Consider the following 18190-nt stretch of genomic DNA (forward strand, 5'->3'; position numbering starts at 1 on the left):
ACAGGTATGGGCCTCTTTACACACTGCTGTTAGGAATGTACAGTGGTGTAGCCTCTTTGGAAAACAGCTTAGTAGTTTTTAAAAAGTTAAATATAGGGGCTGGGGATTTAGCTCAGCGGCAAAGCGCCTGCCTGGCAAGCGCAAGGTCGTGAGTTCGGTTCCCGGTACCGGAGAAAAGCCAAAAAAAAAAAAAAAAGTTAAATATAAAAGCTGGAGTTTAGCTCACTGGTAGAACATTTGCCTAATAGGCACAAGGCCCCGGGTTCAATCCCTAGTACCACAGACAGAAAAAAAAAAAATTTACAGTAAAAAGTTTAACAAAAATTTACCATGTGACCCAGTAATTCCACTTCCCGGTATCTGTTCCCAAGAAAAATGAAAATATATGTCCATTCAAGGAAGTATTCATGAATATTCACACCAACATTACTCATAATAACCAAACATCAAACAACAAAAACATCCATTAATTGGTGAATGGAGAGTCAAAATGTGGTATCCATAAAATGGAATACCATTAAAAAATGAAAAGAAAAACCTTCCTTACTTTTTCTTTGGGGGGGTGCAGTACTGCAGATCAAATCCAAGGCCTCAAGCATGCTAAACAAGTGCTCTACCACCGAGTTACATCCCCATCACAGAAATAAACTCTCCTTTGCAACACAGTATGAAGCTGGTGAGCATCAAAAAAACTCTATGGGAGTGAAATCATTCTAAAACAGACTGACTGACTTGTACACTCAAAATAGGGTCATCTTCTGTAAATTATGCCTCAATACAGGCAGGAAAAAAACACATTTTATGTACTCAAGTCACATTTTATATGTACCAAAAACTAACACAGTATTCCTACTTTGTATCTACCTTGCACATAGCAATCTAAAATTTGATCAAGTATAGAAAGTATGTTTTGGGGCAGAAACAAGGTGATCAACAGAAGTGCCCACCTACCAACTAACTGAGACACACCAGGAATACTAACAGACTCAGACTCAGAATGTCTTGAGGGTTCATTCCCCTCCCTAGGCGAAGCTCATGTATTTATGCATTGCCATGATAACTGAAACATGAAGAGTAGAGAACCATGAGACCAGCAAGAGGGAAACAGAAAAGAAGGCCAGGCACGTAACGAGCCCTCCCATCTCTAGCACCCGTTTCTCAGGAGATTTAAGGGCCTAAGCATCCAAAGCCTTTTGAGGGAGAAGAAAACTAACCCCGATCTTGTAGGGTATGTAAGTATTTTTGTTACTTGGTGGACAGCAAAACATTTATCAAAAAATGTCCAGCCTAAGGTTTTCCCAATCTTCCTATAGAATATAAAGAAACAAAGGAATTTAGAATATTTTTTAAAAGTCACCACCATTAGCCTAGAATTTTCCATGTGCCCAGAAAAGTGCTAAGTTCCTATTTTGGTCTCATTCAATCTGCAAAAATTCTAGAATGTGAGTGGTTATCCTCATTTTCTGCATGAGGGAACGAAGCACACAGTGTGCAAGTCAGCTTCCCGAGGGCCCAGTGCTTCTGACAAGGGGCGGGAGAGGCGGTTTCACCTGAGGAAGGCCAAGTGGAGGGAACGGCACTTTCCTCGGGAATTCCCAAATTAGGCCAACACGTTTCAGATCAAAGTCTCCTTTTACAAGCCTAGAAACTCTGTAAATACCGCAGAGTCCTGGGGTAACACAGAGGATGAATCCCAGAGACCAAAGTGCAACCCGACCAGTCTCCCTTCATTACACTGTCTTCGCGTCAGCCCCCGCCCAGCCAGCCAGCTGCCTGCATCCGGATTCCTCCGCTCTGCTGAGGAACAGCAACCTGCAGAGGGCTGTAAACTGAGAAGGACGCGGTCTCCTCTGCACTTCCAGGGCACGGAGCTTTCACTGCATCCACCGGCCTCCGGCACCCGTCTTCATCCGCGCCCATCCTCAACACCCACCGGGGAATGCGACCACTCCTCTGTGCCGCCCACCACAGCCTGACGCCCCACGACGCTGCTGTGGCACTCGGGGCCCCGCACAGGGTCACCCGCTCCGGTGTGTACCCCGCATCTCTCAACAGCACAGTCAGCTGTGGGGCAAGCAGTACGTCCACACCGTTTCTGTGTTCCTCCAAGTATCTAGCGACGCACTGGGGACAGGACGTGCTTCGCAGTGCCTCACACCACGAGCTTTGTATTTCTGCCTTCTGGTGTGTGCATTCCGTCTGGTGTACCAGTACGCTAAGCTTATGCGCTAACTGATGGAACCCATCACTGCGTTTCGTTGTACACGATTTCCACTGTCTCCCCTGGCTGGAGATTTTACTTTGTGCCGTTTCCACACTCAATCACACTGCAAAAATATTACAAACTCTAGAAATAAACAATTCATAAATTTTAAATTGTGCAACTTTCTCAACAGCGTGATGAAATCTTGTGCGTCCCACTCTGTCCCTCTTGGGACAGGAATCATCTCTTTATCCAACATATCCACACTGTGTATGCTACCTGTCAGCCAGTCACTAGTGCTGTCTGGATGATCACATCACATGTCACGGTACTGCAGTGCTCACGGTCAAGGAACCCTTATTTTACTTAATAACGGCCTCCAAACGCAAAGGTACTGATACTAGCGATTTCACTACTATACACTATTATAATTGATCTACTTTATTACTGCTGTTAATTTTTTAGTGTGCCTAATTTATAAACTAAGCTGTATAAGTATACTAGTATGTAAAGGGAAAAAAAAACAGTACATATAGGATCTGGTACCATCTGTAATTTCAGATACCCACTGTAGGTCCTCTATCCCCACCCATAAGGGGAACTATAAAGTTTTAGAAATTTTTTAATGAATCCAGGGCTTGAAGTACGACAGACATAAATCATTTCTTTTCCAGAAATACTAAAATCATGCTATTTTTGCAACTGCCAAAGTTTATGGATGAACTATTCTATTTTGTTTCTAAATAACGCACATTAAGCAAACATAATTTTGTTCAGTATAAACACTGGATGAAGCAAATGTGAAAATCACCTGAAAAACACAAAACAGTAAAAGTGCTTTTCACTTGCCAAAATGATGAAGTGCTAAAAGCTGGAGTAAGTGGCAGGAAGGCAAACAAAGCAGAGGTAAAGAGAACGCCACAGGGCACCCTGAGCAGAAAGGGGTGAGCGTACGGAGATGCACGTTTACTGGTCACAGGAATGAGAAACAAACATAAACAGCAATTAGGAAGAGCAAGGACATGTTCTTCCATTACACTTCTTCCTTTTCTTTAAGTAAATGTTAATAACAAAAGAAAATGAAAATTTTAGACCTCTATGTATTTTTTAAAAAGCCATTAACTAAGGTATTTCTTACCTGTAAACATGGCATGAAAATAAGGACTACAGGCGGCCAGCACCACTCTGTGAGCAGAGATTTCCATGTCTTCTGCCACAATCGTGACATCACACAGCAAATTCTGACTGTTCACAAAGCAGAGAAGAAAAGATGTAAGTGATTCCCACAGTCAATGTAGTGCACATCGCAGTAAAGCCTGCGATGCAAAGCTGACACTAACGTAAGAGACAGCTACCCTGCAGCACAGAAGATAAAACACCAGGATGCAAAATAACCGTGAAAAAGGCCCAGCACGCCTATGCCCTCAATCACAGTCTTGCTTTTGTTTAACACAGAGATGTTGTCCAACCTGATGACTGATTTCTCAACCTAGAGGAAAATACTGGCAGGAAGCCATCCATAAATTACAAAAGGACTGATAATCTGAATAACCATTTGAGCAGACATGGCAGTGCCAATTGGCCACTAAAAGGAAGAAAAACACAAAAACATATACACAAGACTAAACTGAGTCAAATACCCACCTCCTCAAAAAAAAAAAATCTGAAATGACCCCACGTCATCAAACAGAGGTAAAATTATATTCAATTATACCTCTTCTTAAAAGGTGTTTGGAGCTTAACTCACCATAGAACATTTTATCAAGCCAAGTGTCTCATTCCTTGAGGCCAAAATATATTACCACATACAAAAATGTAAAAAGCATTTCATTACTTTAAAACAAACCATTATTCAGCCAGCGTAATTTACCTACAATTTAAAAACATCCATTTTCATTTCCTTAAAAATATGTGATGAGCACTTTTCACATGCCATACATGGTGCTAGACTGGACTTTCTAGGTTTTCTGTTTGTTTGGTTGGTTGGTTTTTTTGTTTGTTTGTTTGTTTGTTTTTCCAGTACCGGGAATTGAACTCATGACCTCGCATTTGCCAGGCAGGCGCTGTGCTGCTGAGCTAAATATCCAGCCCCCTCTAGGTTTTTTTATTAGTACATGTTTGCAGTTAAAAATATTGCAAGGTACCTTTTTTTGGGTGGGGGGAGGTTGTGCTGGACACATTCCAACACCAGCAGGAAGGTCCCAAAGCCTAAAACCTGTCTTGCTAATAGTCACGTTGTAAATGTCTAAAAGGGGTGTGGTTCACATAAACACCCTTTCAGGACCTCAAATAACCCGAGCACTAAAATTCTGTGTACATGCAGAGAACCGAGGCCACACCCGGCCCCTCCTCATCTTCCTGCCTATTTCCTACAAGGGCACTTGCCTACAGAAGTAGGAATGGACTATTTTTGTGATTTCTAGTAGCTCACAAGCCGCATTTTCACACTTCCCCTTGTGCATACTGTTTACACACTGGTTCCCTCAGGGCTGCAGTTTGGAGAGCCTGTTGGCATCCCGCCTCCCTCTAGTCTAGGAGGGCCTGAACAGCGGAGCACCACAGCGAGGGACGCTGCATCCAAGCCTCATTATGGCGACTTGCTAGCCGCTCAGAGTGAAGAAGGGCTCACAGGTGGTGATCAGATGGCTCGTGATGCCGCGTGAGACACTGGGCAGGCCTCGTACTGGGGTCATAGGTGGCAAAATGTCACTAATTTGGAGTTCCTCCAGATCAGGTGGAGAACAAAGTTTACAATCAGATCAGATCTTAAAAAACAAAACCTCTGTATTCTATTAACTCTATGGGTTCGCAAATACCCAGAGTGAGCAGAGTCAGTGGCGTTTTCAGGAAGAGACCCCACAGGCCTTTCTTTGTACTTATTTTTCCAGTTAGCCTTCACAGTGTTACCAGACAAGTATTATTACTATGATCCCGGAAGTGTGCAGCCGAGGAAACCACTGTTAAAGATGAATAACCCGGGCCGAGGGTGCAGCTTGGTGGTACAGTGCTTGCCTAGCACGCATGAGGCCCTGGGTTTGATCCCAGCAATGGAAAAAAAATTGGTGAGTGACCACCCACAGTCTCCCATCAGTGTCACGATGTCAGGAATCAGATACACAGATAAGCAAGCAGGGACGTGCGTAACCACCACACAGAATCACCTACAGTTGGGTAGTTTTAAGATTTGTTAAAAGCTTGAATGAAACAGAGAATAGAAATTGTAAGTGGCCATTCGTTTTTTTTTTTTTTTGAGACAGGTTCTCACTAGGTAGCTCTGGCTGGCCTTGAACCTGCAATTTATATACGAGGACTTCTTTTTTTAAGTGCTATATATTGTTGATAAAAGCTTAATTTTGGAAGAATTTTAACACCACCTCTACAGAATTTTTTAGAAAAATCAAACAATGTTTATACATTTAGTCAACAAAGTGCTTCTTTCCTGTTTCTAAGATGACAAGCAGAAAGACCAGCATTGCAGGATAAATGGGAAAGTACCACAGTAAAGGTGATGTGACAAAATTCAGTAGTATAGCAGGATACGAAATCAACACATAAAAATCAACAGCATTCCCTAACACTGCAATGAACACACTGACGAAGATATCAAGGAAACATTCCATTCACAATAGCACCAAGAAAAATTAAATACTTAGGAGTTAACCTAAAGAAGTGAAAGAGCTTTACAAGAACTAGAATGCTCTGACAAAGGGAATTAAAGGGGCATCAGAACATGGAAAGCTCTTTGAAGTTCCTGGATAGGCAGAACCAAAACATACTGTCAAAATGGCCACACCTCCAAAACAGATACAGATCCAATACAATCCCAATCAAAATTCCAACCACATTCCTCACAGAAATAGAGGAAACAATCCCAAAATTCATATGGGACCAGAAGAGACACAGGAAAAGTAAACCTGGGTAACAAGAACAAACCATGAGGTATCAGAATCCCAGACCTGAAGTTATACTACAAAGCTACTGTGATAAAAGCAGCATGGTACTGGTGCAGGAACAGACCTAAGGATCAGTGGAACAGAACAGAGGATGCAGAAACAACTAAGTACATTCAGCGACTGTATTGTATTTTTGACAAAGGGGCCCAAAACACACAGTGGAGGAAAGACAGCCTCTTTAATAATTAGCTTTGGAAAAACTGGCTGTCCACATGCAGGAGATTGAATCTAAACCCCTCTCTCTCACCATGTACTACACTAAAATTGAAATGGATCGAAGAACTAAATGGTAAGCGAAAAATACTTAACCTGCTGGAAGACAAGGTAGGCAAAAGTCCTGAAGTCCTTGAAGAAGGACTTTCTGGACAGAACCCCAGTTCCAAGAATTAACAAATAGGATTATATTAAACTAAAGAGCTTCTGCACACCTACAGAAACAACCGACAGAATGGAGACATTGTACCAACAATTCCTCAGGCAAATGTCTTATCTCTAGAATATATAAAGAACTCAAAAAATTAGAAACCCCTCCTGCCAAATAAAAGACCCACTCAAAAAAAGGCAAAAAGCAAGATGAATAGACACTTCAGAGAAAAAGTACAAATGGCCAATAAGTACATGAAGAAAATGCTCAGCATCACTGGGGATTTGAGGAATGCAAATTAAAACAAAACTGAGAGTCCGTCTTATCCCAGGAAAGGACAGCCATCATCAAGAAATAAAACAGCAACTAAGCCTGGTGAGGCTGCGGGGGGGAAGAAAGGAACTCTTCTAAATTATCAGTGAGAGTGTAAACTAGAACAACCACTATAGAAATCAGTACGGAGATTCCTCAAAAACTGAAACTACAAATTCCATTTGCCCCAACTATTCCCTTCTGGGTATCTTCATGAAAGAGTTAACGATATCATATTACAGAAACACATGCACACCCATGTATCCAAGTTTATAACAGCACAATTCTTTCTTTTTTTGAGACAGAGTTTCACTGAACTCACACTACGTAGCTCAGGCTGGCCTTGAACTCACAGTGATCCTCCTGCCTCAGCCTCCCCAGTGCCGGGATTACAGGGGCGCACCACCACGTCTAGCTGTGAAAGTACAATTCTTAACAGCTAACCTTGGGAGCAGCCTGTATGCCCATCAGCGGATGAATGGAGGAAGCAAACGTGGTGTTTGCACACAAAGGGCTAAACTTGAATCATGTCTGGAAAATGGATGCACATTGAGACCATAAGATTAAGTGAAATAAATCAGACACCTAAGCTTACATATCACGGGCTTCTTTTACATGAGAAACCCAAACTATTAACAAAGAGCAAAATAAAAGCTAATGGAAGGAGGGAGACAGACCTTTCTCAAATGGGAAGGGGATCAAGAGATGGAGAAAGGCATGCAGGGTATCAGGGGATGCAACACTGAACCGGGATGTGCCCTGTACACGTGCCAGCTCCACGCCAGCCATGTAAGCATTGTGTCTGCAAACATGGACTAACACATAGAAGAAGACATTGGGAAGAAAATTAAAAAAAAGGTTTAATCAAGGGACCGTGCGCTCAAGTTCTAGTTCCGAAGTTTCACAGATTTCGATTGGCTCGCTCCTGCTATCTTTTACCCAGAGGATGCAAGATTTTTCAGTGACATCTACTTGCCATTGCAGCAGAATTTCACATATCTGAAATGCCTAGGAAAAAGAAGTTTACTAAAAATATTTGCAAAGCAGAAGGAATTATAACTGTGAGAACAGTATTTCTTGAACTTCTGCCTAAGTGTGTTTCACTTAGAGCTAACCTGAACTGCTTTCCTTCTATATCACAAAAAAAAAAAAAAAAAGGAGGCACAAGCTAATCCCAAACAGAGACAGAAGTATGCACTGGCACCTGAAAAGCAGCAGCAGCAAAGCACCATGGGAACCAGAACCCGGGCCCAGGCAGAGCAGGGAGCAAGAAGGTGTGAAGGGAGAAGACGAGGAGACAGCGCGGCCACAGCCTTGAGACTCAGGCCTCCCAGTTCTCCTGTCACGGCCAGAGGACTGGGGCACAGCCTGAACCAGAGTCGTGCTCACCTCGCGCCCGCTCTCCTGTCAGTCATTCTCCCTCCCGCTATGGTTTCAAGATGGATCTTAGAGGAATTGCACCTGAGTACCTCAAAATCACACAATTAACTACACTCAGCCTTAACTACAATCGCTCATTGATGCCAACCTTCCAGCAGAGCACCTGCTGGCTGTCACTTGCATAATTAGCTTGGCCCTGGCTCCCTAGCTAATGTTGGTTATTATCAAATATTAGGTAACCACACTCTAGATTAGGGAGTCTAAGAGCCACTCTATAAATCAAAGGTGTGGTTTAGTGTTCCATTTCACCTTTTTGTCTCCAGCAAGAATACACAGAAGCCGGCGTGGTGGCTCATGCCGGTAATCTCAGCACTTGGGAGGCTGAGGCAGGAGAGTAACTGCGAGTATGAGGCCACCCTGGGCTACAAATGAGTTCAAGGCCAGCCTGAACTGCACAGTGAAACCCTGTCTCAACAAGACCAAAAAAAAAACCACACCAATATACAGTGGTACCTCCGTTCACAAACTTAATTCTTTCCACAATTCTGGTCCCAGAACTCATTCCACAATTCTGGCTACAGCCTGTGGAACAAATTCTGCCACCAGAATTGTGGGAAAAATTAAGTCAAATTAACCGAGGTACCACTCCACTTTACAACAGCATTTAAAGACAATGGAGATCAGACCGAGCTTCTTATCTGCATCAGGGAGTGCGCAGTGAGTGTGTAAATCCGGACGTGCACATCGAGCCTGACCCTTACCACTTCCAAGCCCGCCTTGTCACAAGGCTTTCGGGTGAGGAGTAAGGGCTGTAAATGTGAACTACGGCAACATACAGTTTTAAAACGTGCTTCAGCAGCGCCTACTCAACATCGCCAAGGGGAATGTCTGAGCCTATGCGTTTACTGCTTGAACTGTAAGGACAGAGTGACGTGTAGAAGGAAATGCCTTCAAAACAATGAAATAAAAGTATTTAGCAAAATGTGCATTTATCCATTCATTAATGTAATGTCCAGAAAGTGCCTAGTGGGAGCTAAAGACAGTATCGCCAGAACGAACACGATAATGTCCACGACAAAGGGGTTTACGGCTGAGGGGGAGACACAAAAGGACACAGGCCACTGTAAAATAAACCAGTGGTTGTGACGATGGGGCATTTGGGAACAATGTGGGAAGCTAAGCCCGGCCTTAAGCAAAAGCTTCAGAAAGAACTAGACGCTAAGCTCAAAGCTGTAGAGAAAAATAGGAATTAGACCTTATGTAAAATTCAAATGGCATGGAAAAAAAGAAAGGCATTCCTTTTCCTAAATGAAACAGTATTATGAAAATTGGCCCTTCTCAGGAAAAAAAACCGCTTTGAAAATGAATAAAAATGCCTGAATACATCAAGACATTCTTTGATTTTCTAATATAGAACAAATGAATTCTAAAACTAGAAAAGCCTATTACTGCTTTTAAGATACTGACTGCATATCTTCTTAAAGTAAACCGTGCCATCAGGCTCCAAGACATCAAAAATAATTAGCTGTCATATGAAATGATTTACTTTCAACTGGAAGGCAGGGTGGTGGGGAAATTACATGCATCTGTCCACCGTTCTCCGCCAGGTGCCAGGAAAAATCTGGAGGCGCTTCCTGCTGCGTGGAACAGAGTCAGAATGACACCGAGGTGCCAGGCTGGCGAGATGAGTTGTCAGCCAGAGTCCACGGCAAACACAGCGGAGCCTAGAAACGCGCTCGAAGTCGGCATCAGGTGTCGGGTCAAGGAAGTTAGTGCGCTACACAGAAGGAGAGGGGGCAGGAGGCCAGGAGCCGAAGAAGTGAAACCCTGGTCAGGAAGCAGGGAGTGAGCCAGGTGTGCAGCTGCTTGGTGTTTCGGACGAGTGTTGGCTACCAAGTACCTCATAAGGTGGGGAAAGCAAGGGGCTATTTTAAAGGTGAAAGATTCTCTGATTGCTGATTGAAATTAGTCATATTTAACCAAATCTCCTGTCCGTGACAATATCACTTAATAGGCAGATGCCCCCTGCCTAAAATGTCAGAAATCTCAAAGAGCAACACAAGTCCGTAACACACATCATCACTATCATCCTTCTCTTTGTCTTAAAACCATGAGGGTGGGGGCACCCGTAAACTCCCACAGGCGTTAAACACAGGGAAAACCTAGGGCCTGGGTTTAATAATACACAGAGTCCTGAAAACCTGTGCAGCTCCCCAACAGATTTACACCTGCTGAGATATTCAAACACAAAACGGGAGAAGGAGACATTCAGCTTGCACAGGCATAGAAAAGCCTACTACAGTGATTCAGAAACTGCTTTAAACTAGTAAAAGTTCCCAGAGCTGGAATCAACACAGCAGAACGAGAGCTACAAAGGACGAAGTGGAGCCACAAGAAGACCCTGGGGAAAGCACGTCACCGACTGTCTGCAGGGAGGAGACGTCCCAGATCTGGGGACCCCCAAGAACACTTGATCACAGTCAAGAGCAAGAGAAGACTGTCTTAATTACTTTCCTCTCACTGCTGAGACAAAATACCTGACGCCCAAAATTAAGGAAGGAAAGGTTTATTTAGCTCACAGTTTGTGGAAGTTTCAGTCTATTATCAGCTGGCTCCAATACACAGTGGCACAGGGAAGAGGGCAACAGTTCATGATGGCGGAAAAAGGGAGAAGAGACAGCAAGCAGCCTCTTTCCCTCCCTTACAGTGTATGCAAACTACCTGCCCCAGGGCAAGTGTAGCACTCACACCCATAATCCCAGCATTGGACCATAAATCAATCCTAAACTCTAGAAGCCGCCCCATGACTGCATGAGGTGTTGGGACACGCAGACACAAACCACAACAAAGATGATTCATTTAGAAATACAGTGAAAGAAGGTAATGGGGATGGGAGAAGGATGGCGGGAACAGCAGAGATGAGTAAGCTACAGGCTTCAGTGGGATCAGTAATGTGAAGTGAGCTCTCAAGGTGGGGGAGAAATTTCTGGGCACCAGGTGAAAAATGTAGAATACACACAGGAGACTTCCTCACCGCAATTTTGTATTTAAACACTCGGTGAAATAAATCACAAGCAGGCGCTCCTAACTATTTGTACAATAATCCTAAAGGAAAGAGGCACAGCAACATTTTCAGAGTTTCTGATCTGTGAGGGGACACGGGCGGTCGTGGTACTCAGCAACACTGAGGGGCAGAAGAAAAGGACGACATTTGGTAAACTCCTTCACTGCTGTCCGTTTCTCACGTTCTGTGGAGTTTAATGACCCTATCCATGCTCCATAAACACCACTTAAAAGCTAACGCATCTCGAGTGCTTAACGAACACTGTGGAATATCACTAAGTTGAAGACTGCAGGCTGCAAAATGTCTTTTAAGCTTTCTTAAATAATAAGACTGCTTGATCCGAGAGATCCTCCCAAGCACTCTGTCCTTTAGGAAATGTCTTACATCCTACTTTAGTACAACATGAAAACAAAATAGCTGGACACTGTTCTCCTACAGGAAAAAATATGCATTAAATCAATTTTTTAAACCCTATATAATTTCCTAAAATTCCTTATTAAACAATGACATAAAGCTATGAAGAGAAAAGCAGACTCACTTAAATTTGCTGTTTAATTCACCTGCCATGTAAGGAACAAAGTATGAACAACCAAACAATCACCACATGCAAATCCTTCACAGATGCACAACACACAATCTAATCCTAGCAGTGATCTGGGCCCGTGAGTGTGAAGCTGTTATAGCTGATGCACTGTGTCAACTTGAGGGTGAATGAAGTGACTCAGCAGGGCCCAGGGTCCTCACTTTGTAAACATCTTGAGCCTGTGCATGAGGTCCGCTGGGAGATGGTGTGGGTGCTACATCCACCCCTCGGGCCCAGGAGGGCCAGTAGCCTGCTTACCATATAAGGGAGGATAAGAGGCTTGCTTCTCCCCCGCTTTTGCTCTTGCTGCTTTTGCGGTCTTCTGCCTCCTTCAGCTGTTGCCCCGTGCCCTGCCACTCTGCCTTGGAGCCGACTGATTACAGACTAAAATCTCTACAAACTGTGAGCTAAATAAACCTTTCCTTCCTTAATTTTAGGCGTCAGATATTTTGTCTCAGCAATAAGAGAAAAGTAACCAAGACAAAAGCCTAGACGGAAAATACAATAACCACTTCTTTAAGACAGAGCTTTAAGTTCTTCTGTTCATCTAAAATGTAAGAGTTTCTGCTATAACCAAACAACTAAATATGTAGGGATTATAAAAGACCAACAAGTGAACATCTGAATACAGAGGCATCAAAACATCTTTACCAAACACTTTTAACTCCTAAATAGAATTTAAGAATCAAAACTGGACTTCTCCTCATAAAATTAACAGCCCCTCCCCAGTCACCGTCATGGAAATATTTAAAGCTCAAGCAGTCTTACCTCAAATCCTAGAATTCAGAAGTTTTGATCTTTAAAATTTATCTTCCAGCAGAATGCTACCTTTTGAAAGTTCTTGTGGTAATCCAAAAAGGCTGGTGATCTAGTTTTCTCAATTAAACTTCCCTCCGGGCACAGGCTTGCTCGTTCACACACTGTAATAAGCACTCTTTCACTTGTCCCCGTACATGCCTGGAAAACGGGAAGCTAAGGGCTGACTTTTCTGCTGGAGAGGTGCTGCCGAACCACAGCCCAGGCACGCTCTTCTCCTGATCTCCTCCCTTCCTCCAGCCTGCACTGGATCCCACTGCCCAGAGCGTCCCGCGCGCTACTCAGCGTGGTTCTGTCCTCCTGAGTGCTAACCCTTTCTCCCCGGCACAAACCTTTGACTTGTGTCATGGGGCTAGGTCTATCCCTGCCCAGCTCTGGCAGCATCCAACTAGAAGAGCACTTCCTGCTCCGCCCCTGCCTGAATCCCCAGGGCAGCCCTCTTGCGGGGCTTCCTAGCTCTTCCTGAGAGGCCCCTTCCACACCCATGTTTTACACACAATTTCTACCACTCCCATCCTCTCCACTGGGTCTCTACGGATCACTAGGTACCCAAAGGGCATGAGGGAAGTCCAACCCGTATTTGGGGCATGTGAGCTGATTTCAGAGGACAACCAGTGGCTCCCGGATACTCCGTGAATATATTGCTCCAACGTGAATATAGAATTTTCAAACCAAATAATTTTAAGTTATTCAAGTTTATTTTAACGGATATACTAGGCTACTGGGCATTGTATCTTTAAAAAAAATCAGAAAAGGTCACTATTCTTTTTCTATAAAACAGTTCTAAGTAAAAACACACAAAAATTATTTTAAATTAAAAAAAAAAAGGCCAGGCACGTGGCACGTGGCCTGTAATTACACCACTCAGTAAGCTGAGGCAGGAGGATAACGAATTAAGGCCAGCCTGAGCTCCATACCAAATACAAGGTCAACCTGAGCTACACAGCAAGACTCTACCTCCAAAAAATTAAAAAATGTAATTCTGTAAGTTCGATCTTATAAAACTCCTTTCCTCCCACCTTTACTTCCACAGCCACATCTTACACAGCTATAATTAAGGTGACTTTTCCTCCTCAAATTGTGCCTCTGTCAGTTCAAAGTTCACAAAGTTCTCCAGTGCACAGCCCCTAACCACTGTGAGGCTGCAGCCCAAGAGCACAGTGCTGAGAACAAGGAAGTTCTTCCTTCCCGGAAGTCAGAGAACTGCTCTCAGCAGCTGTTTCGTGGCAAAAGGAAGCTGATGCAAGGTCAGGAAATAACGGGTGACTTTCAGATGCACAAGGAGTAGGTCTCGTAAGATTTTTTTTCTTTAAAGATGTATTCAAATGGGCAGTGAAGGGTAAGTGAGGCTGAGGATGACATCTGAAAAAGAAGACAGGCTCTGGTGGGTCCCAAAGACAGTGCATTTTAAAGTACACTGCCGGTTGGCAAGTTCAGGCCAACAATCCTGGTGCTAGATCTGGCAGCCAACACTCCAATTATTCAAAGGCCATTCTTTGTTGTGAAAACCAGCACCAACTACTGGCTTGCTAATCACAGCTCCTGAAACGGCACAGCACAAAGAAGAAGAAGAGGCTAGGTCCAGCCACATGGTTCGCACCCAGAACCAGACAAAGACGGGCAAAGGTAAAGCTAAGTAACCCTAGGTTAAGTCCAGGACATCACAACACTCGCCACTGAGCAGAAAGAACCTCACAGGCTCAGAGAATGTCTGGGCCGCAATGAACCTTAGGTCTCATCCTGTCCACCACTATTTTATAGTCCACGCTCAAAGAAGTAAAATAACCGGCCCAAGGCCAAAAAGCCTGTCCCAAAACTTGAGTCATTCACCCACCACAAGAATCAGGTCCTCCCTGCCCAGTGGGGCACAAGCCCTGTGCAGGTAGGGGAAGACAGCAGAATGGAAAGCCGCGCCTACCCAGGAAAGCGGGGAGAAAGACATCGGGGAGCAGTCTTCTTAAAAGTCAGTCTTTTTGGACTTTTCAAAAAGGAAAAAGAACCACTGAAGATCCCAATCTTAAAAGAGCCAGCTGTTCTTTCTGTTTGTTCACTGCCACTTGGTGACCACTGCATCTTATAGTCTAGTAAGCATGGTCACAGTAAGACTAAAAACCTGAAACACCATCAGACCTGCCGGACGACCCCAGCTATCTATTCTCCCCCAAATAAATAAAACCTTCATTTTGAAAACGTCGTCAGGGCAGTACTAGGAAGCAAGTCCAATGAGCCAATATTCGGTTTCTCTCGCCAAGCCATTTTCTACCCTGTAGTCAGGGTCCATTTCTGTATTTGTGTGATCAAACACAAATCCGATCATGACACACTCCTGCTTAAAACTCTCCAGTGGCTGACGGCACCTCCTGATGAAGTTCCACACATCAGGCGGTGGGCAGGCCGGCCCTCACCGACTCACTCAGCCTCCCTGCCACACCCACAGGGCCCCAGGAACCTCCGGGGTGCCCTGCACTGCTCAAGCACGCACTGTCCGGTAATTCCCACTATAGCCCGGCTTCACCCCCTACTTTCAGATCTCAGATCTGATCACTTTCAGATCTCAGTCTAATTACTCTGCTCTGCTCGGGGAAGCCTCTCCTGACCACTGTCACCCACCCGCATAACCCCAAGCAGCCCTCCTACTGCCACAGTTTATACTAAATTGTCTCTGTGATCCTCCGATTAATGCCTATTTCCAGAAGTGAAGCCTAAGTCCCATGAGGGCAGCAATCGCATCTGTTTGTGCCATCATGGTACCTAAAGTACCTGGAAGATAAACAGTGGTTCAGTTAACCAAAGAAGAAACAAATAAATGAGAGACCTAAACCATGGGCTTTTAGTAAGTCCTAGCACAGGAAGGTTAAGGGAAAGTGTCAGCCACTCCCTTCTCAGCCAGCCTTTCAACGTTTCAGATATATACAGTATTTTCACAAAGGGAATGTTAAAGAAAAATAAATCTTACGTAAAGTGCTAAGAAAACAAATCCAAAGCTGCTTACATATGCATTCACCTTTAATTATCCAATCACTGTTAATGGACTCAGTGGCTCTTGACATACTTGAGAATTACCTTAGAGGTGGGCAGGTCACTACTCCTTAGAACGACTGCCACCACCTGCCACAAATCACCGCCAAAAAGAGAACTGCTGTTTTCTCTAGAAGTTTCTTTCCACAATCTTTGTGAGAAGCCCTAGGTCAGTACTATCTTGTGGAGATATAATGCAAATCACAATTTTCTAGTGATCACATGGAAGAAGGTAAAAAATAAAATTAGCATTAATAACATATTCAACTTGGGACTGGGGATTTAGCTCAGCGGTACAACGCCTGCCTGGCAAGCGCAAGGTCATTGAGTTCGGTTCCCAGTACCGGAAAAAACCCCCCAAACCCCCCCCAAAAAAATTTCAACTTAACATAAATATACAATCTACTGTCATTTAACACACAAACAATACTTAGGGCCGGGGAGACAGCTCAGTGGCACAGCGCCTGGCAAGCGCAAGATTCTGAGTATGATTCCTGGTACCAAAAAACCCCAATATTTAAAAATTATTAATAAAACATTTTACATCCTTTTTGTACTCCTAGAAAGCTACTGCATATTTTCTACTCATAGAATATGTCAATTTAACTAGCCACTTGTGGCCGGCGGCTACCATATCTGATAGAGGAACCCTATACTATCTACACTACTGACAAATTATGCTTCCCCCTACTAGGTTGCAGTGCTGGGGATCGAACCCAGAGCCTCCAGTAAGCACCTCCACCACCAAGCTACATCCCAGCCCTCTCTTCCTTGAAGCTTTTGATGTTCTTGATCAAAGAAAGCAACAGTGATGGAGGAGGACATTATACTCACTAGACACAAAACAAAGGGAAAAGATTGATGGTTACATGTACATGAAAGCGATGATACCTTCGTAATTCGTTCATGACTTTAAAGGCTTTCTTCATGTGCCAAGGATTCACTGTCACTGGGCACTGTTTTTCGGTATTATCATCTTTTGAATCGAGAGGCTTCTGATGACCCTGCTTTGTGCATCTGTACGTAAAAGAACAAAAAACAGAAAAAGATCTTATTAAAGATGATTTAGTGCCGGGTTATCACACTGCAAGAGATAAACTGAATGCCGCCCTCCTCTACTCATTCAGAGGCAGTTTCTCAAAAAAAAAGCCCAATGTAAGAGTAAGACAATTGGGACACTTTCCGATGGTCACGACGGTTTCAACTGTGTAGGTAATTACGTCCCTGGTGTCAAAGTTCTGGCAAATGTGAGCACAGAAAATTCAGGAAAAATGGTTTAGGCAAGATCACCAAATAAAAATGCTGAAAAATGATCTTCTCTGGTGGAAATTAACTGGTTTTTACAATCTGCTGGAGTCACGTGTTATTTACAAGCCAAGAGAGGAGGAACACATTTTACACAAACTTCACACACTTAGAATCTGATGCAAATTCTGCTTCTACCTGCAAGGATATTTACCCATGTTCTTTCAGCCTACACTAGTAAAGGATCTGTCATGTTTAAATATTTACCACATGACACCCATTGTGCTTAGTTTACTGTCACTGTTTTCTAATTTTTATTTTTATTAGTACATTTGTACTTTCATTTCTTATGATTCTCACAATAACTCTATAAGCTAATTACTATCATTATCCTCATTTAACAGATAAAGAAACTGAGGCCAAAAAAAATAGTCTTGATAATTTGATAAATGGCAGCTAGGTGAGACTGCACCAAATCTGACTTTCCACTAATGTTCAACATCATTTCCTACATTAAACAAAGATATTTAATTTCATAGATAAGTTTACCCATTTTTTCTTTCTGGTACTGGGGATCAAACCCAGGGGAACTCTCCCACTGCATCTCCACGCCTTTTTATTTTTTAATTTTGAGACAGGACAGCAGTAAATTGCCCAAGTTATCCCACACTTGTGATCCTCTTCCCTCATCCTCTTAAGTGGCTGCAATTACAGGTATGTACCACTGTTCCCAGCTTAAATGTACAATGTTCAAGAGCACAGGGCTGTATTAGTACTGTTACACATTAGTCTTTCAAGATGTGGGGTCCACAAAAATTGACAACACTGGAGTATGGGATGGGAGGGTGATGAACTAACTGCAAATTAGTGGACACAGGGACATTTTTGAAGTGGCAGTGGCACAACTCTACAAGTTAACTAAAATTCACTATTTTGTACAATAATTGCGGGCAGATTTTATGGTATATAAGTGATACCACAATAACGGTATTAAATAAGAGAGTCAAGATTCCAAATTAAGCCTTTAAAAACCACACTTGCGTATCACACAAAAAAGCAAACGTTGTTCATCTCTGTCCTTTCTTTCCCTCCTGCAGAATGCATCAATGACTAAAACAAAGGTCCTGTGCTCACACAGCTTGCCCGTCGGGGCCAAATCAGCAAGGTAGATGGCGTGTTAGGAGAAAAGAAAGGGCAGGCAGTGGAAAGGCAGGGAGCGGTGTGGGGTGATGGTGTGGAAGGGTGTAATTTC

The 18190-nt window shown here is 43.5% G+C and overlaps 1 protein-coding gene across 1 annotated transcript in view; it reads right to left on the reverse strand.

Annotated features, from left to right (window-relative positions):
• Positions 1-16710, reverse strand: part of Klhl2 (kelch-like family member 2) — an 81014-nt gene extending 64304 nt beyond the window's left edge. The window contains exons 1-2 of the mRNA XM_013513491.1: positions 16585-16710; positions 3342-3448 (exon numbers count right to left, since the gene is read on the reverse strand). Of these exons, the coding sequence (XP_013368945.1) occupies positions 3342-3448; positions 16585-16622 (145 nt within the window). The 5' untranslated portion in view covers positions 16623-16710. The remainder of the gene's footprint in view (positions 1-3341; positions 3449-16584) is intronic.
• Positions 16711-18190: the final 1480 nt, after the last annotated feature.

The sequence above is a fragment of the Chinchilla lanigera genome, unplaced genomic scaffold (assembly GCF_000276665.1).
Source record: "Chinchilla lanigera isolate Chin_1 unplaced genomic scaffold, ChiLan1.0 scaffold00002, whole genome shotgun sequence".
NCBI lineage: Eukaryota > Metazoa > Chordata > Mammalia > Rodentia > Chinchillidae > Chinchilla > Chinchilla lanigera.